This window comes from Filobasidium floriforme (genome assembly GCF_021052385.1).
Source record: "Filobasidium floriforme strain CBS 6241 chromosome Unknown HD553scaffold_2, whole genome shotgun sequence".
NCBI lineage: Eukaryota > Fungi > Basidiomycota > Tremellomycetes > Filobasidiales > Filobasidiaceae > Filobasidium > Filobasidium floriforme.
The window spans coordinates 333,401-354,850 of NW_025763623.1; the positions used below are offsets into that span (position 1 = coordinate 333,401).

A 21,450-nucleotide genomic window follows, 5' to 3' on the forward strand; every position below is an offset into this window, starting at 1 on the left:
TTTATTCTAGCACCCTTTTATTCCTTCAGTTTCCCCCGTAAGATGGTTCCTCGATGGGATGCGGGGGGTACTGTACACAGGTGTGCGGGAGGTTTTTCTTCGAAACTCGATTGCGATCGAATTGGCTATCGTATTTCCGTCCTGTATAGATGTTAACGGGGTGTGGTCAGTACGGTTACGATCACAGAACGAGGGGACGTGACAGACGAACCTTTTATCTCGTACGACGAGCGCCTCGTGTAACCTGCAAGGCAGCTTGAAAAATCGTCTCTTGCGTAGATCAGCCGGCTCCTATAACAATCACGGTGATGCCTCCAAGAAGTTGAATTGAGACCAACAGACGAACCGGGCACTTCGGCGAAGCAAGACGAGAATTCAAGCAGTTGTTTTTGTCATCAATTCCATCGTCAAAGAAAGCCAGGGATAGGAAAGAAAGGCCCAATGGAAAGCGAAAGGACCCGCTACAAAGAGATCGAGTCTTTCTTCTTCTTCAGATCCTCCTCCTCTCCTCGTCTTCCTCCTACGACCCGAGGGGATCCGTCTCGTCTCATTTGTGGTTCTAGAGTATTTAACGAGTTGGAAAGGCTTAGGCCTTGGCGGCGGCGGCCTTGTCCTGGGCGGCAGCGACGGCGGCGTTGATTCGCTAACGAAGTAGGTTTGATATTTAGTTCTGCGTTGTGCAAGGTGCATGAAAGCGAGGCGACGTACCTTGCCATCCTTGAACCTGGGCCTGGGGGGAGGAGCTCGGTTCTTCCTGCTGTTGACGGCACCGGGCTTGGCGGATCGGACTCGGACGACTGCAAACGTCACATCGTCTACTGTCAGTTTCTCCGCCAACACAGGATTTGCCGGTGATGAGCCTTCAACGTACCCTTGGAGTGGATAGCACACGAGATGCAGTACACGGTCCTGTTGTAGAGCTTAGGAAGGGCGTACTCCTTGTAGATGGAAGCCTCCTCCATGTCCCTGATGGCAGCGGCCTCGACGATGTTGGTCACCTTGACACGCTTGATGGCCTTGTCCTATGAGAGGAAAGTCGAACCGGTCTGGATTAGTCTTGACGGGCGTGAGGAACGTTGGCGTGTGGGTTAGGGCGAGACGGGCAAGGACGACATGGAGATACGTTGCAAATCATTGCAGCCGAGGTTCGTCATTTGCTAGGGACCGCTTTTGCATCTCTCCTCCTCGATCCATCTGCTCAGCCGTCTTCCTTGTCGTTCCACGACCGCCCATCCCGCCTTTCCCACTGCCAGTCTCGAGAAACCCACCTTGGGAATGCATCGGGCACAGTTGGTGCACCTGAGGAATCCAACGTGACCACGACCCTTCTTGGCTCGGCCGGTACCTCTTCTCTGTTATCCCGTGCGTCGCATCCATCACAGATCATCACCCAGTCGCAATTGAACAGAAACATAAACCACGCGTAAACGACCGTCAGCGATCCCGTCGGTTTTTCTGATGGCGAGCAGCGGCGTCGAGCTGAAACTGACCTTCTTGGTCATTTTGGGTAGTTGATTGTCGGCTTGAAAGCTAGGTCGATAATCGGACTAATCCTGAAGCAAAAGAAGGGAGGAATATCTTTGTAAGGCAGGTCAACATCGATCAGGTCGAGGGAAGGTTTTTTCGGCGAAAGGGGGAGAGGGGGACTCGGGCGAGCCAACGAGTGACGAGCGAGGAAGGGACGACGCGCTTGCCGAGTCAAGGGGGGGAAGGGGAGACGCGCTTCGAGGTGGCGACAGGTCGCGCGTGTCGCTCACTCGCGCTTTTCTTCGTCACGGGTCCGCTTCCTCTCAACGATTGCGGAAAGCGAGCAAGGACAAGGCGGAAAGCGAATATCTATTCTCAATTGCCGGGCACTTGATTGTTTAGTTTGTGATCGGCATCTTTTCGGCAATATCCGAGCAGCCGTCCAGACGCCTGGACCTTCGTCTTTCTTTCTTGGTTGCTAGTGCTAAAAACCAAGGCCACGATAGAGTTGACGAAGTCATGTAGTAGCTATAGTAGCCTCTTACAACGTCATTCTCGGAGTGTCATCAACGTCATGTTCTGGGCGTGAGAGGCCTTCGAGCTCGAGGGCTGTAGATATACTCGACGATGATTTCGAAGGCATGCATACTTGGAAGAGTTCGGCCTGATGAATACCATACAATCTATTGTAGGAGGGATCGCAAGGTCGTCAGAAGTCAGAGGAAAGAGCCTCGTCCAATTTCTCCACGATCTCTTCAGATCGCTCAGCGCTCCAGTCCTACCGTACTATAGTGATACAGCGGGCTGGTAGCTGGTAGCCGGTGATGCAATATCACAATCTCGTCAGAGACCAGTATCTCCTCGCTTGTCACGTGATATTTGCTTCCGACCAAAAGCAGCCGATGACCGAAGAATCAAAAGTTGGGCAACTCGTCACACAGGAGTTCACGCGTCCCCAGTTTGAACCCAGATTGGCGCGTCGCCAACCGGGGGGCGAAAGCAACTTTTTTTACTAGTGCAAAACGCGCCAATCCAGGGAACAACCGGGCATGGATTGACGCGCGATTTGCCGGATTGGGGGGGGATTGGCATTTCCCTAAGCGCTCTTTTGTTCCGTTCAATCAGGCATCAATCTGGCAACAATCCATGGCATATTTGTATCCGCATGTTACAGATTACGCTTCCGCCTGATTACGTGTTTCTATTGTTCTATCGAGAAGCACCGACCAACACGCTCGAGAAGCTCGACTCGACGTCTACTAACTTACTACCTACCTACCTACCTGTAAATGCAGTAAAAACCGTCAAGTCACTCATATTCACTCTCCACACACTTACAACATCTTATCTACCCCGTTTGGACCCCTATAAACACCCTCATAACTCCCTAGACTCCTTTGACGAACTTTACGACTATGTCTGCTGCTGTAAGTGCTTCAAATCGCTTCGAGTGCATTCATACTTCAATACTGACTCAACCGGCCTTGTCTAGAACACTAACATCAAGGGTTTGGTGAGTAGTCTGTTTATGAGTGGTGTTTTTCTCTATCGCACTGTGAGATCCGTTTACTTACTCGTACTGGGTGTTTTCCCCCTCCTTTCTACCTAGTTTCGTCAAGTCAAGCCGTACGAACATGCGGAGGAGCACGAGGAAGCCGACCAGCGCTTCCATAAAGGTCTCGAGCGGGTTGAGCACTACGTCCGAAGTGCTATCGACGCAGCCGACTTGATCCCCGAAAACAAGGAGATTGAGAAGATCGACAAGAACAACGTCAGCTCGATCGTCAAGGTTGTAACGAGGATCGTCGCGGCAAACTCCAACGCGATGGCCCAAGTTCAGGGTGGATTGGCCGGCGTTTCGCACCTGTTTGAGGAGATTGGTGAGGTCGCCCAGGAGAACGTCCAGTTGCGTGCAAGAGTGGAGACTTTGGAAGACGAAGTCCAAGCCCTGCAAGAACAGGTCGCAAACCCCCTCGTTGGGGACATGAACGCTGCAGGTGTTCTCCAACTCATCACCGGCAACCCCGAGTTTGCCGCTTTGGTCTCCGGTATCGCTCGAGACGCCATGGGTGTCCATCCGGGTGCCCTTCCGCCCCCAATCGAGGGAGCTATGCCCGAGGCTGGGCCCTCATCGCCTACGAAAGCGACCAAGGGTCGCAACAACATCCTCCACGTAAGTCTTTTCTTCCCTGATCTTAACTTACGCCAAAGACGGTCGAACATTACCTGATTGTACCCCGCTTGTTTCACAGGCCCATGTTCACCACCACGTTCGACGTTTGATCGGTATGCAGTCGAAGCTGTTCCCGGGGTCAATGGACACCGTGAACACCGGATTGGAGGCCGTTATATACCCGAAGCCTCGAGTGAACGGTCAGAAGACCATTAAACTCACGCTACCGAACGGCGTTCGTCAAACGTTCTTTCGACCGAACTGGAGGAAGGTCAAGAACAATCCGTGAGTCTTCTACCCTCTATCTCGCATGATCGTACCCGTATTGATGTGTGTTTGTGTCTCGCAGTGAATGGGACGATTTCGTTAGGAACGTTCAGGATTCGGTCATTGCAGGCTGGAACGATTACCGAGGCGATCCCCCCAAGGAGGTGCCCGATCGTGCCCAGATTTCGGTCAGTTTGTTCAAGTTCTGCAACACGATCGCCGGTAAAGCGGGAGAGGGGAAAGCCACCTGCATGGACGGTGGGAAAGACAGGGTGGGCTGGTCGAACAAGAAGGCCCGTGCGGTGAGCTAGATTGACTAGATTGACACCCACTTGGACCCAACTTGTGCTCACCATCATACAAATCACCCACCGAATAGACCCTGGCCAGCCGGAAGACAATCTGGACCTCTTCCCTGGTCAATCAGTCCCGAAAGAGGGTCATTTGGAAGCTGCTTTCGCAGCCTTGTTGCGCGCCGGTCTACTTCCCGAACGACCCGTACACGGAGATGCGGTACCCGAAGCTAGACCCCTGCAATGTGGAGACAAACGACCCCGCTGACGCCCTGTATTTGGGTGCTTGGGAGGCCTACGGTCGCCACCACATGGTCTCGGAGGGCGTCGCCAACGAGAAGATCTCGGGGGCGATCGAGAAGTGCTATCCCAGTTGGATGTCCGACGAGGTAGGTTGGCCCCCATATACTCCCCGTTTGACTTGTGTAACTCGAACTGATTCTTTCGTGTTGATACCTTTGCCATCGTCCCTTCTCTTGAACACAATCGCATGCAATCATGCTTCAAACTACCTGTGTTCTCCCCTGCAATAGGCCGTCTTCGCCTCTGCTGCTCTTGACGCGGCGTACGGGTTGACCATCACCCAGGCCCAATGGCAACAGCGATGGTGCGGGCCGAGGTCTTACTGGCCCCTAACGCAGCTCAAGACTGCCCAGTTGGCCCCCCCTTCGGCCCAGGATGCCAACGTCCCCGATCGCTCGGACAAAAAGCTGTGGGTGATCTACCGATCGATGGTCAGGCCAGACGTTCTGGAGGCAATCGATGCGAACGACGCCTCGCTTGCTGCCCGGTTGTACCCCGATCCGCCTCTCTCGGTCAACGACGCCGCGATGGACGACCTGCCGACCGTCATCGCCAAGCCCAGCAACATCACCACGGCTACTGCGATGCGGCCCATGTTGCCCCCGGTTGGTCCCGCTTTGACCAAGGAACAGCTGCGAGAGAAGGCGCTCGAGTATCTCGCTCAGGATCACGGTATCGTCGAGCACATCGAGGAGGAGGAGGACGACGACATGCAAGTCGACGCCGCGTAAACGGGCTCCAGTCACCCTCGAAAGGACCGGGATTGTTGTGGTGTTTTTTGACCGTTGTGGGTGAGCGATCTTATGCTCGATAGGGGCGCCAAACGCAATTTACATACCGTAGGGGCGCCAAACGCACATAATTGGAGGCTGATTGTATCCGGGTTGGAGTTCTTGCGACTTACGTTCCTTTTTTTTATATTTTTCAAACTTATAATGTTTCGATATCGAGTTTGTTTGTAATAGGTGTGTTTTATGCTCTCAGAGGTGGTCGTTTGGAGGCCAATATATGCATGATTGCCGTACCTCCAGCACGCAGAACATTGTGAACCTATTTGTAGAATGAAGTCCATCCGTATTCCGTAAGACATGATCAGACATGATTAGGGGCCATACTCTTGTCTATTGTGTCCCGAACGAGAGTAGTTAGTACCCGGTTTGGTTTTCGCTGGTGTTACGCACATTACATTCAGACTCTTGTGACTGCTGTACAAGCCCAGATCTTTGGGCTATCAACTTCCCCCGGATGTAACGGGATTGGCCTTACAACGACCGGCCTCATTGACTCAACTGTTCCGTTCGTCAACTCCCAGCATCTAGTCTCTCGTTCAAAGGTACCAGGATGCCACAAAGTCACACCTAGATCGGGACTAGATTGCCAATAGATCAGACCTCCCTTCAATAGGGACGTTTAAGCCGATGCTTACTGTCGACCATAAGGGTATTCTGTCTCCCGTTCAAAAGGCATGCCATGCGCCCCCAACATTAATCTAAACTCCCTCGTTTGGCCCCCACTTGCACGCGCCCTGATAGTAATGAACGATTGGATCAAAATCAAAGGTGGTCGTCCAATCCTGCACTCAAATACGTCTTTTTGAGGTAGAATGATGGCCAGTCGGTCCCGGAATGCTTGAAGTGGGGCTGTGGCGGGGGATTTTTTGCCCGTATACGCAGAAAACTGCTTGTAAGCAGGTCTAATCTGAGTGTGATTGATCCCCGAAGTGTCTATGATCCATGTATTCTCTGTTGGTCGATTTCCAACCATGTCAAGAAGGTACGTATCGCCAGGCTGTGTCTGGGGGCTATTCTTGAGTCTTTCGTGGATGATTGGCCATAGATTGAAGTCCAGATGCTGCAGAACGCTGCCGACGACTTGAAACGTACTCTTGTCTGCCTCCATTACAGGTGCGTCAGCCTGTAATTGTCGAATATTCTCCTCATGTTTGGCAAATAATTCGGACGCTGAAGATCCCCTGGATTTATCTTCTCGTGTGAATGACGCGTGCAAACTAGCCAGTTTGGACACAGATTGATGGTCCTCTGGCTCAAGCGCATATCTTCGAAGGTGATGTTGTATCATGCTTGCTGTACTGGCGCGCAACCGGGCATTAAGTGCGGTGATTTCTACCACCTTTCCGTTGGTATTGACGTTCTTATAGCATTTCCCACAACGTTCGCCCGCAAAACACCAGTGATTGTATGGGCCTCCATGACGTCTCACGTCCCCCGGAATGTGTATGCATTGGTGTATGTTTCGGGTTGCCTCCAATCCTGGCCAGATCCCCAGCGCCGACGGTACCAGCCGGCCTAATAGGACCTCAGCTCGACAGAGCTGAATCTCGCTGATTTCTGGCCTGAGTAGCAGTAGATTGACCCCCGAAACAAGTAGGGTCACGTCGAGTTCAGCCTGTGTGATCTGGGTGGAGATCCGCGCACGTATCTGCCTGTTTTGCGTGCTTTCTTCAGTCGGATTGAACCATGATTGGATGGCAATCTCTGGAAAGATCAAAGGAACATAAAACTCGGCAAAACACCTCCACTGAACAGCCGTGATTGTACCCCCTTTGACGTCCATTATAGTCTTTGGGATGGAAGGGAATACTGATCGATCGCTTGGGGTCAAGACCTGCCAATCAGTAGTAGCAAAGTATGGGCGTCAATGTGTAGCCAGACGGGCAATATTCGATGGCGTACTCACCTCGCTCATTGCAGTCTTGATGGCAGTGAGCTGAGGTGGTGTCAGACCGCCAACAAGATCAGGACCGGTTCGTTCGGGCGTTTGTCGAGCCTGGCTGGCCCCAGTTTGTGGCCCAAACATCTCATACGCAGGTCGTGCTGCTGTGCGAAAGACGTCTGCATCGGCCTCCGAATCGCTTTCATCGGGGTCTGCGTTTCCAATCCCCCCTCGAACGGTACGATAGTGGCCCTGACCGATGCACCTTCGGAAGATGGTCTTGTTAACACCGAGGAGAAGATTGTGCATCGCGTCAAATACCCCTTGCACAGAGATGTTGAGATAAGGTAGTAGATAGAGGGCACTGAGGTGGCCCGGTGGGACCCGGTTCTGAGGTAGATTGAGGAATCGTTTACGCGCGGCCTCTGTAAAAACCTTTGCGCGATATTCGGGGGTCAATGTGGTTCCAGTCCGGGGAGGTCCTTGCCAGTATGCCGCTCGCAACTCCCGGTTCTCACGAACTAGTTCTTCCTCCCGCCGATCATGGGCAATTGCCTCCCGGTTGAGGGCCTCCTGTTGTAGTCTCTCTCTGTCAAGGAAAGCCCGAGCCTGAGCAATAGAATCACGTGGTTGGCCAACTATGAGGCGAATCAGCAGTTTACACAGGTTGTACGTCAAACTCCCTCCAAACTAACCTCGACCAGCCGCAAAACCTGCCTGATTGAGGTTGCATCGGGTGCAGATATGGTCCTTGGACGTCTGAAAGGTCATGCCGCTCAACGATGTAAATGCCGGCCGATCACAGCTAATTGCTGCCACATAGATACGGCAAAGGACCCCGTTTGGACGCAAGGGCGTGCGAATCAAGATTGGTGTCTCCCACATCCGCCGAAGTTCGATCACCACCGGTAGCATATATTTCCAAAGGGTATCCTTTGTGGGTTCTTTCGGGCCTGTTTGTTACACGATCAGCATCAGGTCGATATTGCTTCCACAGGGTAGAATTTTACCTGGAGTCATGCCGACGCACATGATCATGGCTTGAAGTGCCCTTGATTCCTGTGGAAGGTTGGCCATTTGAACCAGGATTGGTCCGACCGAGTATCCAGGGGCAAATGACGACGAACGTTGATTCAACCAATCGATCGACAGATTGAGGAAGATTTCCTGGATTCCATCATTCTCCGTCTGATCTACCCTCAATCCAGCCGGATTGAGTAGAGAATCGATCATTGTGCCGTCGGTTTGATCTCGATAGATTTTGAGACCGGGATAGAGGCGTTCAGACAACTGGGTGTTTATCCGCCGTCTTTCCCTCCAGTTGAAGGCCACTTGCTCCACGCCTGGGTAGGACAGGACTCGTTCGATTTCAGAAACGAGGGGAAGCCTTGGGAAGGTCGATGGCATTTGACCAGTAATCGGGGACCAATCTAGCTCACAACGGGGGCACTTGGTAAGCTGATTGAGCACCAATTTAGACGTTGACATATTTGTCCGTTCGTACACAACCTCCCTACAGGCCGGATTTGGGCAACAAGGGTGGGCGATTGTAGGTAGTTCGACAGCCAATCGTCGTCTGGCAGTAGCAAGCGTCTCAGCGGGAGAGTCACTGATGATTTCTTGATGATTGTTGCAGGTACAGTCCTTTCGGGCCTTAATCTGGGTCAATTGTGCTACGGTATTCATGGCCTTGAGGGCGTATTCCGTCTTGTCCCTGGCCACCCCGACTGAATCCAATGTAAGGGCGACGGTATAGATGAACCTCTCCAGAAACGATAGATCGGCGGTCGATTGATCGCTTATCAGGCCCGAAAGTTCCCCACTTAGAGGGGCATTTTTCAACACCGGTGGGATCGGTTCAGGCCAAAGTGGCAGGAAATCATGCAGGCCATCTTGATCGTGCAATCTATGCTCATTCAGGGCGTTTTCGGGCAGATCTTGGTATCCAAAACCGGGGTCTTGAAGAGTGACGTCCGGTGTTTCGGTGGGAGCAGGTGAAGGAGAGGGAACCGATCGGAACGGGGATCGACTGGGGCTCAAAGGGGGGCCATGGGAGGTAGGGACAGGTGCTATAGGTGGTGGTATTGAGCGATCAGGGATCGGGCGACTTGGAGTGACGAACAGGTTCGTGCTTGCTCTTGCTTCGGCTCTTGCTTCGGCGGCCTCCTCAATCTCGTTCCAATCATGGGCCATATGGCGTAGAAAGGTACGCCCTTGGATGACTTTACCCCTTCTGCCACATTTGGAACATCGGCAGGTTCCAAATTCGTCTTTGCGCTGTCATGCACCAGACGGATCAGATTGGACCCAGAAAAAGAGGTGTCTGGACTAACCACCCGAGCCTGTATGGTTTGAAGGCCTAGATGTAGTGGATATATCTCGCTAAAGTCTCTAGTAGCAGAGACCCAAGACATTCTGGGAACAATCTAGGTGATTCTGCAATGGAAATCAATTGTATCGAATCTCGGCTGCCAGCACGCTGACGATCAAAAGATATATAGGCGATTGGCTGACGTAACTGACATCGGTGACTGGGGGCCAAATGCCCTTCAAACCGGGTCTCAAAACCCCAGCGAGGGACTTGTTGTTTTTAAAAATTCTTCAAAATACAATCTGGGTCCAATCCGTCGCGCGAGACGCCAAACCCCCCCCCCTGAACTCCTGTGTCACCGACAGTCACATCTGCTTTAGGCTTTGAACTATCGATCACATCGATGCTGTCACATCGCCGCAGTCCCCAGAGAGTACCATCCACAAACTAGCCTATCTGATAGTTGCCCCAACATGACACATACCGACCGAAAAGGACCCGGGATCGCCCGACCCAAACATCCTAAAAAGATCCATCACCCACCCTCTCGCCCATCCACCTCGACCGCCTCCACAACACCCTTGACCACCCCACTGCCCATCGAAGAACTCGTACTCCGCTCCATCTCCTCCGCTCTCGAGAAGACGCTTCGTAACTCTGCGCTGCCGACGATCATTCAGAACATCAAACACTTGTTGTACGAGAAGAAGTTCCTCGAGGTTTTTGAGGACGAGACGGTGCTTGAGGCTTATGCATCAAGATGGGTACCTAGTCGGGCGTTGGCATTCAGGGAGATCATGGGAGAGAGCGAGTATGTGGTCAGGTTGTTGGAAGGGAGAAAGGCTGGAGCGAGGAGTCAGGGGGATGTGAAGGGCAAGGGCAAGGGAAAGGAGGACGAAGAGGAACAAGGGGTGCAGGCAGCGTCGCCGAGGAACAGGGTCGTCTGTCTAGGAGGAGGAGCCGGATCGGAGCTGCTCGCTCTAGTCGCGCTCGTCTCGGCCGAGAACGAATGGACAGAGTTCCCTAAACCCGTCGACCAGACGGGGTCGAAAGACGATCCGGATGATAGCGAGGATGACGATGATGACGCCAAGACGGACAAAGTGAAAAGAACAGCATTCCCACCGTGCGACGTGCATATGGTCGATATTGGACCTTACGCACCGGTAGTCGACAAATTCACTACGAGCCTACGCTCTACCCTCATCTCGGCGGACTTTACCGAATCCTTCCATCAGACCGATATCCTCTCTCCGGATTCCGACGTCCTAGCCGACCTGCTCGAATCCGCCTCCGACCTAGCCAACCCGCCTTTAGTGACCCTCTTCTACACACTGTCCGAACTCTTCCTTCAATCACGTCCGGCGACCATCATCTTCCTCGACAAACTCTCCCGATTAGCACCCAAGGGGACGCTCTTCCTCATCGTCGACTCTGCCAACGAAGAAGCCAGCGCGCTCGGTGTAGGCAAGTCCGGTCGAAGTTATTCCCTGGGCGACGTCCTCGATGGTCTGCTCTGCGCGCTCAAACCCGCTCCGGATGGTGGTGAAGGACCGCCAAAGCCGAGATGGAAAAAGCTGGAAGGTGTCGATAGTCGATGGTTCAGGTTGAAAGCGGGACTGCAGGAAAAGTACCCGGTCAAGTTGGAGAACTCTAGGTACTGGTCGAGGTTGTACAGGAAGGAATAGCGGCCGATACTTCTGGATGATTATGCCGCCCGTCTTCATTTTCGATCCCGACCAGGCTGTCCAAGCATGTTGACTGATCCTAGATCCGTGGTTCACCGCTGCCATCCGGTTCTACGACTATACAAGCTTTGCTCGCTTTGGTGATTGTGGAGGAGGTGGAACCAAAATCCTGAGGAGGACGACCTCCGCTTTTACGTGCTCGACTACGGCGGTAAGAGGCGCAAATTGGCCCAGGAGGGTGTCTGTACCGAGGCAACGCCTATCTCCGTGTGATTCAACATCGTCCTTTCTGAAAAAAGAAAGGGATAACGGGACCAGAGTTGATATTACTGAACCCAGCTTGCTGAAGTTTGGATCTTATAGAGGAGGGCGCCAGATCCACAAGGTGAATCATCGCCATAAGATGTTCTCTGTAGATCTGATAGCGTTCAGCAGAACTGGCGGCAGGTCCCCCCCATGTTGTCGCTCAGAATATTTCACTTCAAAAGGTGAATTTGATCGAGCTGATCAGCTTCCATAAGGTGTTGACCATATCCGAAATATGACATCAAGTAAATATCAGTGACATTCGGGAGACCCGGAGACACGTCGAAGGGGTTGTCATCCCGGACATGCCTAATCCAACCTGAAACGAGAAATCGACAGAGTTTGACCGATCTCTCTCGAACGCGTCCTTGCCAACGCGTCTCGACGCGTCATTTAGCGGATTCCGGACGAGCTGAGGGGACTTTGACCTGATCGATCCATGATCTCATGATCTCGTGAGCTGCTATCATGATCAGCTCGCCATCACCCTCGATAACATCGTTCAACAACATTCCCTAAACCAGCGTAGTCTACCCGCTGCAGTAGTACATACGAAAAGATCCCAAGAAGTAAGATCGCTGCAGGATGGCGGCCAGAATGGTGAGCCTCCGTTTCCGGGAAATCCCGTCAACTGCCATAGAACGATAACCGGACCTTTCGTCAATTTAGATGTATGGAAGCGAGTCTTCCGCCAAACCAGTGCTCGATCTCGGTGGTGAGTGGATTACATACTCAGGCTACTGTAAATGTCTTGCTTACTGCCCTGATGCCATGTCATGAGCAGACAAGACGAACGAAACCTCTTTCTGCCGATTCTTCGATTCAATGCCGAGCGTACGTCAGTTTCGAGCGAACAGATCCGGAGCGAGTTCATAACTGGTCCCACTTTACCGTGCCCTTCAACTTACATGTAGCGGCTACCAGGAACTGTCAGACTTTTCGATAGAGGAGTAAGTAACAGACTAGAGTAGCCTGCAGCTCGATCCTATAAGCTACAACTAATCATCGGAACATCGTGATCTTCACCAGGACTACTTCTCAGCCCACGGCCCTGACGCCCTCCTCATCGCCCAAACCGTCTACAAGACGACCAATGTCATCCGTTACCTTGGATCCGCCACCGCAACTTCCGCTTCCAACTCTGGATCGTCCTCATCTACCAACCAGAAGAAAGGTCTCCCTAGTTTGACGCTCTCGATCACTTTGGCTAAAGGGTTCTTGAGGGAGGCTTTGACTAGTAAACAGATGAGAGTAGAGATTTGGGAAGGAGAAGGAGGGAAGAAACAGGGGAATCGGTGGGAATTGGGCAAAGAGGTGGGTCGATCAGTTTCGTTGACGGTCGAGTGTAAAGGGAGATCACACAATCAGAACTCGACTGAATTTGAATTTAGGCATCACCCGGTAACATCCAACAAGTCGAAGACCTGCTGTTCTCCTCGACTGACAACATCTCCTCGCCGATCGTCATGGCCCTCAAGCTCGTTCTCAAGGATGGGGGAGCGACAAGGCTAATTGGAGCAGCGTTCGCGGATGCCAGTGCGAGGAGATTGGGCGTAGCCGAGTTTCTGGACGACGAGATGTTCTCCAACACAGAGGTTAGTCCTGCATGGCAGGAACGAACGCGCGGACTCGCAGCGGTAAACTGATGCTTGATGCCAATTGTCTTCTTCGCCAATCAGAGCTTGATCATCCAGCTCGGAGTCAAGGAATGCATCGTGGTCGAGACGAACGAGACCAAGACGGCTCGAGGCCAGACTAAGAAACGGAAATCTATCGCCATCGACCTAGACGGGGATGATCAAGACGACAGTATGGAAGTCGACCCGCCTACTTCTACCAAGGTAGCAAAAGGCAAAGGAAAGGATGATCAGGATTTCGTCAAGCTGTTGGGGATGATCGAGCGGTGTGGAGTGGTCATCACCGAGGTTCAGACTGGTACGTCGAGCACGAAGCCTTTCTATTCAAGATGTGCTCTAATCAACAATTGCAAACGAAAATGCACATAGGCATGTTCAATGCGACGACGGTAGAATCGGATGTCAAACGCTTGCTTCACCCTTCAGTGTCAACGGTTGCCATGCGTGAGTATTGCGAGATATGTAGTACCTCGAATGCGACGGGCGGAACTGACACTGAAACCTTTCGGTGCAGCCGAATTTGACTTGAAGGCGGCTAGCTCGTGCCTCGCCTGTGTTATCTCATATCTCGACCTACCGAATACGACATCTCACCACGGGCAATGGCGCTTACGCCATCACGACCTCTCTCAATACATGAAACTCGACGCCTCCGCCGTGAAAGCGTTGAACCTGATGCCGAATCCGCTTGAAATGGGAGGGAACAAGAACATGAGCTTGTATGGTCTACTGAACCACTGCAAGACGGCTCAAGGGCAGAGGTTACTGGAAATGTGGTTGAAACAGCCATTGGTAAACCTTCACGAGATTCGTAAGCCTTGGTTCAGCGGAATGATTCATCAGGTCGGATCAGCGATACTAAGTCTAGATTCTTGCATAGAACAACGACAGAGCCTTGTCGAGGCTTTCGTCGAGGATGCTAGTACACGCAAGTCGCTCCAAGTGAGTGAATATAGCTGTACAATCAAGGTGTCACCGTTTCTTACCCTAATCTCTATTCGAACCAGTCGGACTGCCTCAGACCCATGCCAGACTTCACCAGGATAACGAAACGCTTCAATCGGGGGAACGCTTCACTGGAAGATGTCGTCCGGGTTTATCAGGCGGTGTGCAAGGTGAAAGCGGACCAGCCATACGAAACGTGCCCACGCACGGAAGCTGATCTGTCGAACCCGCCTTAGATACCACAAATGATCTCATTGCTGCAAGAGGTTCAACCGATCCATACTGAGCACATCGACCTCATTGATCGCCTATACATCCAACCTTTAAAGGTGAGCTGGCCTCAAGTGCCCCTCCTACGAATGACGCGACTCATTTTGACGTACGTACCAGCAACACAACGAGGCCTTGGGGCGATATGCATCAATGGTGGAAGAGACGATCGATCTGGATGAATTGGCCAACCACAACTACGTCCTGGTAGCTAGTTTCGACCCTCTTCTCGAACGGATCCGCGACAAGTTGATTGGCGTCATGGACGCACTAGACGCGGAACATAGCAAAGTAGCGGATGATATGTCGTTGGATATGGAGAAAAAGCTGCATCTTGAGAAGCATCAAGTGTACGGATACTCATTGCGAGTCACGAAAGCGGTACGTCAATGCGATCCGGGTCCTTTTCTTGCGTAAAACGCTGATGCCACTTGGCGCTTCCAGGAAGCTGGAAAGCTCAAGGGGAAATCAAAATACATCGAGTTGGCCGTACAAAAGTCTGGAACCATCTTCACGACACGTACCCTTAAGGGATTGAGCGAGGAGCATAACGATCTTACCACGCAATATGAGAAGCAACAACGTAGTTTGGTCAAGGAAGTGGTTGCCATTGCTGGTGATTCTCCAGGTCGCACAAGCCACATCAGGATTGCGCTGATATTTTACGGGTCCGAACAGCATCGTATACTCCAATCCTAGAAGTTCTGGACGCTCTGATCGCTTCGCTCGACGTGATTGTCAGGTGCGTCTTCCTCCTGCCCTCTGCAAGAAGTCTCCGCTCATCTCTCGATATGACGATGAATCAGCTTTGCGCATGTCTCAGAGAATGCGCCGATTGCGTATGTGAAGCCGACCCTAACCGAGAAAGGTGAGTGAGTCCCGCTGGTACAAACCATGGCAGGCAGGGCCGAAATCTCATAGTCTTGTGAACGTCCAGGCGGAGATGGGGACCTCGTGGTAGAGCAAGCTAGACATCCCTGTCTTGAGGTTCAGGATGAGATCAACTTCATACCGAACGATCACAAAATGCTTAAGGGTGAGTGTTGCCTCACTCAAATGCTTCAATTCGGCCTACTGACCCGTAGTTCGTGATCACACTCCCCAGGGGCCGGAGAGTTCCAGATCATTTCAGGAGCAAACATGGGCGGAAAGTCGACCTACATCAGACAGGTAAGGCACGTGCACCGGAAATCGCCAAGACCACGGCTGATCCGTCCCACGCTGTAGATCGGCGTGATCGCTCTCATGGCTCAGATCGGATGTTTCGTACCGGCAGATAGCGCTACGCTCCCGATATTTGACTCGATCCTCGCTCGAGTGGGAGCTGGAGATAGTCAGTTGAAGGGTGTGTCTACATTCATGGCAGAGATGCTGGAGACAGCGGCCATCCTCAAGGTGAGCGACGATCTTCCGTTCCAAGCTGTGAATATCGTCGCCCGCTGACAAATTATGCGCTGTCCAGACCGCGACGAAGGATTCGCTCGTCATTATCGATGAATTAGGTCGAGGTGGGTCAACACTCCTTAACAATGATATGTAGACATCGCTGACGCCCGCAACTCGTGTATAGGCACATCGACTTACGACGGGTTCGGCCTGGCCTGGGCCATTAGCGAACACATTGCCACCGAAATCCGCTGCTTCTGCCTCTTTGCCACCCATTTCCACGAACTAACGACGCTATCCGAAAGCCTGCCTCATGTACGAAATTACAATGTCCTGACGCACGTCACGCAGCGAGGCGATAATGCACAGGATCGGGATGTCACCTTTTTGTACAAGGTGGAGGAGGGTGAGTCATAGGCAGGTCTTCTATGTGAGCCGGTCCTGACATGTTGATGGTGATCGCAGGTGTTTGTGATCAAAGTTTCGGTATCCAGGTCGCCGAGATGGCTAACTTCCCAGAAAACGTCATCAAGGTAAGTCTTGCGCGTATCGAATATGTGACAGTCACGAAACCTCACCGCTTCTCTTTTTGCGCCGCAGCTTGCCAAGCGTAAAGCAGACGAGCTGGAAGATTTCGGAGGTGAGATTGTAACGCTGGCTATTAATGATATTGCTGCTGATTAGCTGCATCGCGCTCACAGAGAGCGGGGACATCTTTTCCAAAATCTCCAAAGAAGAGACGGACGAGGGTACGCTCATCGTGGAGGAGTTTCTGCGAACATGGAAGACACGGGTTGAAGCCAGCCAAGCCGGGGCGGAGGATGAGGAGACGATGTCTCGGGACCTGCAGATGGAAAAGCTCAAAGAGGTCGTGGTCGAGTACAGGGACAAGTTTGAGGGTAACGCGTGGGTCCAGGCGGTCCTTACGAACCTGTAGCCAGCTTGCCAGGGCGACGCTACGGCACGGTCGTTGGGCTCGGCTTATATTGTATCGCTGTTATGAGCGCTTGAGTTGTTGGCAACTGGATGATGATTGTCTACACCCGCAAGCCACTCGGAGCGCTGTCTTGCACAGACTTTCGTGGATCGATGTGTGTCCTAAACGCCAAGCTATGATCTCCTATCGTTGAGCTTGTTGATGTCTCTGACATTGACAGTCTCAAGAGCTAAAAGATTGGCAATCACCCATAGACACGGCAATCCCAATTCACTCATTGATCAAACAGCGTCTACTGCAAGATTTTGCAGCCTTCAAGGCAAGCTTTTGAGCTTGGACATGCCCGGAGCATCCATTGCTTAGCCTTTGCAATTCATCTACTTGGACCTGGTCCCGTCAAGGATTTGATCCCCGGCAGCAGATGGAGCAAGCAAGTCATAGCTCTCGCACGTGCAGTCTGACTATCGATCATCATCGAGAGAAAAGATACCAGCCATGTACACACGCGGAAGAGATATCATATGGGTCGTTACGGGTACGTTGCGCTATCTGCCTGATTCAATCCTCAATCCTCTTGATCGAGCGGCTTGTCCGGCATCAACAAGAAGCTCGACCTCCTGCTATTGTTCTCCCTGCCCTGGCCGGGCCTGATCGTACCCTCCGAGGTGGATACGGCTAAAGACCCGGCGCTCGACTGCCGGCTCATCCTATCGTGCTGCGGACCTCCCTGCGACTTTCCCGCCTTTTGCTCCGACAACATCTCTTCCGTACTCTCCCCTCGTCCGAAGTCGTCCAGCCGGGGAGGTCGTCCTTCCATCGTCGGAGAACCGTCGCCCATAGTAGGGACAGGTTTCCTCTTCATACTGCTAGCCAACCCGGTACTATGCCGCTTGTTGCTCAGGCTCCTTCCGATTCCGGCGCCCGAGCCGAGCGTGGTCGATGCAACGCTGGCGTTTCGTTGCAACCCGGTAACGGCAGGATGACGTCCAGACGACGGGGTCGAGAGCGTATAATCATCCGGATGATAAGCGCGATCACGTTCACGCTGATCTCGTTCAGGATCGAACGGATAAGAATGCGCGTTCCAGCTTTGAGATGGGGATGTCGTGCTCGAAGGTGATGTCGACGACCCCGCGGTGGATCCAGAATTATCGTACGAACTGGGAGGAGGCAACCCAGCCCGACTGAGTCGTTTCGGCACATCCTGATTCTGACCCTTGTTCAGAACGGGAATGTTCAATCCGACGCCGGTATCGAGCGGAGCACCGAGTTGTAACCTCGTCAGCTCGATACCGCGATCGTCGCCACGCTGAGCAGCCCCAGTAGGGTTGTAAATCCCCATCCCGTACTTTTCCTCGTCTCCACTGCCTTTACCCTCGACCTCGTCGCTAGGCCTCGTCTGCCCTGCAACCTCAGTCGGGCTCCTCCAATTCGAACTCGTCGTACTCGCCGGCGTAATCACTCCCATCGGCCCAGAAATTTCCTGCTCGTTGTTGAACCCTCTAGCCGAACTCCTCTGACTATCCCGTTTACTCCGTCCGCCCAGAGCGGAGGAGAAGATCCCTTTCCACCCGGCCTCCCGATCTCTCCCGTCAAACATCCTTCGGCTAGATTGACTCAACCAGAGCGATTTCCTCTGCCTCTTTCTCCAGAACCAAAAGGCTACGAAGGCGAGGATCAAGGTCCCTACGATGGCGCCGATGACGACTCCAGCGATCGTACCCCCGCTAGCACCCGAAGACGATCCTCCTCCCCCATCAGCCCCAGCAGGATCCGGCTCGATATCGGTCGAGTTCAAGCAAGTCGGGTTGGCCCCGTTCAACACCGTAAACGGGGCCGAGGTCCCTAATACCTCGTCACCGTTGCCGTGTTCTGTAGCGTAAATGACATACCGCCCTAGAGGAAGCACGATCTGCGGGTAGTTATAGGCATTGGAAGAGGCTGTGACGAGGGTAATGTTCTTGTTGATAATCTTTGAGCCGGAAGGGATGGCTCGGGGGGACATAAAGCGTGGGGAATGTTGATGGGCTCGAGGAACGCTGAGCCCTCGGGCGGCTTGGGAAGCTGTTGAACGGGCAGCTGTGGTCGAGGTCGTCAATGCGGCAGCCGAGGTCGAAATTGAGGTCGAACTGGGTCGAGCCGAGGTAGACGAGGTAGTAGGCCTGGCACTCGACGTAGATGCGATAGCCGAAGAACTCGCTCTAGATACACTCGAAGCTGTCGATGAAGCTGCCGGGGAGCTAGAGGCGGAGCTACTAGAAGATCCACTCCCACCCGCAGGTATAGCCTGATCGATGTTCTCATTCGTGATGAACAGATCGATTAGCTCTGATCGAGCGGCCGGGGAAAGGTCTGCCGGGAGCGTCCATGTGAACCTAGATCGGAAAGGGACAGACGGTCGGTCATTGTGATCAGCTTGAAAGGTTGCAGGAAAGACGGAACGTCATCGAGCTTGTCTGATGGGAGAACAACGTACTTGACACCCGCACAAGCGTACAAGGAATTAGGAATGGAGTCGAATACGACGGCGACCTTTGTATTTGTCGCAGCCGGACTGGCAGACGAGCCCGTGATAGTCGGCGCTGTTGTTGTCGTACTACGACCAGCAGCGGCTGTCGAAGACGTCGCTAGTGATGGTGAGGTGGTGGTCGACTGAGCTCGTGCAAGGTCGGCTGTGATTGAGATCGTTGACGAGAGGAGAAACCAGACAGAGAGCCGCATGGTCGAGAATTGAGATCAAATTGTCTCGTCGATACTTGTCGATATTCGTTGACGGTAGCCGACGCAAGGGAGAGGACCTCTGAATCGATTCTCGACCAGCGAGTATATCGATCAAGGTGCTGCAAGACGAAGGCGATACCTCGTCGAGAGTTCCTTTCGTTCGTCTGACGATCGATATGATTCGGACCGAACGAAAAGGGGATATAACGAGAGCGTGAGATCCCTTTCGGCACAGCCTCGGGAGCCCTGGGATCCTGCTCCTATCGGCAAGAGGGAGGACGAGGAATGGCTATGTCGTCCTTGCTATCTGTTATATATGTCGTGGATGATCTGGTCGAGTGATGTTATATAGCCAGAGTCGGTCGAGCTGATGAAATGATCAAGGGGTTAGGTTGAAGTTGTGAAACGGGCCAAGTCCTCTCTTCCCTCTCCCCCGCAAACATCGGGATCAGAGGGGAAATCTGGGGTAGCGTAGCGTGTCTCACTTTGATGCCACCCCCGACGAAACAACAGAGGTTTGGAAAAATCGAAAGCTATTCCAACGAGTTGTATGACAAGCAAGCTACATCACCCGTATGATTACAACATGCGAACTGTCGTCTCTCTGCATGAACCAGAGGCGGATCGCATCCGCGGCATCATCTCTTGGAGCAGTGCATGAATGAGAGCCATCTTCTTGCAGCCAAATGATGCACAGCTCATCTGAAAAGAAACACACCAGTTGCGCCTGGAAGAGATCTAATGGACCGGGCGGAGGAATAACATACCAAGACCACTACGTCTTTGACGAGGTAGTCTGGTCAGAGGTCATTGGGTTGTTCGTGCATGCCGTTCTACAGGGACACGGGAGGTCGATCGAAGTACATGCATGTGATGCAAGACAGCCGGGAGAGTTGGGTCAGTCTTCGCCACGCACCGCCATGAGGACACCCTATATGTTCTCGACGAGCGATCGGTGGTGATCATAAAAGATTGAATCTAGAATTATATGTTATATTCATCTTGAGTTATATGATATAGCTGTTTTAATGGCCCAGCGGGAAGACGATCGTCATCTGGTTTCATTGGCGACCGCTTTCGATCCGGCCTTGAAAATCCGGACCCCCGGTCTTTTCCAGTCAATACACACGCTCACCTCTGCTCGACGTCCTCCCTCTCTCCATTCCCAACCTCCCTACTTTCCGTCTCCCTCTTCCCCCAGCTCTATTTTGGTCCTTGTCCTCTCTCTCATCCTGCAGCATATGCTGCATGTAAACGAGATCTTGCCACCGTCCAAACTTCTTGCCCACCTGCCCCAGTCTCCCGACGACCTCGAACCCAAACTTCTCGTGCAGCCTCAGGCTCCCTCCCGACTCGGCCCCTATGGCGGCTATCATCGTATGCATCCCCCTCTCCTTCGCCCAGTCGATCAAGTGGCCGAGCATGAGCGTCCCGAGCCCGAGTCCGGTCGAGCTTGGGTGACAGTAGATAGAGTTCTCCACGGTGAGAGAGTAGCCGGATTTGAGGTTGAAAGGTCCCAAACTCCCCACGCACAGGATCCCTCCATCGTCCTTCTCATCGCCCTCCGCTGTTTCCCCTGATCTCATCCCCTTGCCCCCGGGATCTCTGACGACCAAAACCGGATATCCCATCCCGAGCAACCCATCGTACCAAGCCCTCCTCGCCTCCAAGGAGATCGGCTCCGTCTCCCAATTAGCCGTATGATGCAGGATCGAGTGATTGTAGATCTCGTTGATGGCCGGGATATCCGCCGGAGTAGCCGGTTCGATGGAAAACCCAGAGCGGTATGAGGGAATACTATCAGTTTCGATCGAGAGGAAAGGATGAGCATGACCTCATACGGGCGATTGCGAGATGGGGACAGCAGTAACTTCGAGAGAGTTACAACAAAAGAAATGGAGACTCACGTTCTGGTCATCGCTGGCGGCCCTTTCTCCTCTTCCTTTTCCGATCAGATACAGTATGTAGGTTCGATTCAGAATCAAAACAGGAGCAGGAGAGATGAATCTGTCCTATCAGCTGTTTGTCGAGTGCTAACGTGCTAGATGCATCGTGCTTGAGATCTCCTCGAAC

At 52.8% G+C, this 21,450-nt stretch overlaps 6 protein-coding genes across 6 annotated transcripts; 3 read left to right on the forward strand and 3 right to left on the reverse strand.

Annotated features, from left to right (window-relative positions):
• Window positions 1-267: 267 nt before the first annotated feature.
• On the reverse strand, window positions 268-1,643 carry HD553DRAFT_93396 (ribosomal protein S26e). Its single transcript, XM_046184609.1, has 5 exons — window positions 1,491-1,643; window positions 1,269-1,352; window positions 872-1,022; window positions 709-797; window positions 268-643 (listed from the first exon to the last, which is right to left on the reverse strand). The coding sequence occupies exons 1-5, from the start codon at window positions 1,500-1,502 to the stop codon at window positions 587-589; spliced, it is 393 nt and encodes a 130-aa protein (XP_046039526.1). The 5' UTR covers window positions 1,503-1,643; the 3' UTR covers window positions 268-586.
• Window positions 1,644-2,882: 1,239 nt separating this feature from the next.
• Window positions 2,883-5,234, forward strand: HD553DRAFT_338801 (uncharacterized protein; the record flags this gene model as incomplete). The annotated part of the gene is made up of 7 exons (XM_046182376.1): window positions 2,883-2,894; window positions 2,960-2,980; window positions 3,077-3,640; window positions 3,720-3,925; window positions 3,990-4,209; window positions 4,287-4,589; window positions 4,734-5,234. 7 exons carry the CDS (start codon window positions 2,883-2,885, stop codon window positions 5,232-5,234), a joined length of 1,827 nt encoding a protein of 608 aa, XP_046039527.1.
• Window positions 5,235-9,625: 4,391 nt separating this feature from the next.
• On the forward strand, window positions 9,626-11,413 carry HD553DRAFT_93429 (uncharacterized protein). Its single transcript, XM_046184610.1, has one exon. It carries the CDS (start codon window positions 9,961-9,963, stop codon window positions 11,173-11,175), a length of 1,215 nt encoding a protein of 404 aa, XP_046039528.1. The 5' UTR covers window positions 9,626-9,960; the 3' UTR covers window positions 11,176-11,413.
• Window positions 11,414-11,947: 534 nt separating this feature from the next.
• HD553DRAFT_304087 (putative DNA mismatch repair protein MSH2) lies at window positions 11,948-16,829 on the forward strand. Its single transcript, XM_046178964.1, has 24 exons — window positions 11,948-12,081; window positions 12,151-12,196; window positions 12,266-12,315; window positions 12,396-12,431; window positions 12,511-12,795; window positions 12,873-13,076; window positions 13,161-13,416; window positions 13,488-13,562; window positions 13,633-13,929; window positions 13,999-14,060; window positions 14,126-14,233; window positions 14,300-14,392; window positions 14,454-14,714; window positions 14,778-14,949; window positions 15,012-15,075; window positions 15,140-15,201; window positions 15,271-15,369; window positions 15,439-15,503; window positions 15,561-15,728; window positions 15,796-15,841; window positions 15,904-16,125; window positions 16,185-16,252; window positions 16,320-16,359; window positions 16,421-16,829. The coding sequence occupies exons 1-24, from the start codon at window positions 12,067-12,069 to the stop codon at window positions 16,654-16,656; spliced, it is 3,030 nt and encodes a 1,009-aa protein (XP_046039529.1). The 5' UTR covers window positions 11,948-12,066; the 3' UTR covers window positions 16,657-16,829.
• A 392-nt stretch (window positions 16,830-17,221) lies between these two features.
• HD553DRAFT_321613 (uncharacterized protein) lies at window positions 17,222-19,377 on the reverse strand (the record flags this gene model as incomplete). Its single annotated transcript, XM_046181239.1, has 2 exons — window positions 17,222-19,031; window positions 19,133-19,377. 2 exons carry the CDS (start codon window positions 19,375-19,377, stop codon window positions 17,222-17,224), a joined length of 2,055 nt encoding a protein of 684 aa, XP_046039530.1.
• A 973-nt stretch (window positions 19,378-20,350) lies between these two features.
• HD553DRAFT_279899 (toxin-antitoxin system, toxin component, GNAT family) lies at window positions 20,351-21,382 on the reverse strand. The gene is made up of 2 exons (XM_046178096.1): window positions 21,285-21,382; window positions 20,351-21,174 (listed from the first exon to the last, which is right to left on the reverse strand). The coding sequence occupies exons 1-2, from the start codon at window positions 21,293-21,295 to the stop codon at window positions 20,496-20,498; spliced, it is 690 nt and encodes a 229-aa protein (XP_046039531.1). The 5' UTR covers window positions 21,296-21,382; the 3' UTR covers window positions 20,351-20,495.
• Between the last annotated feature and the right edge of the window lie 68 nt (window positions 21,383-21,450).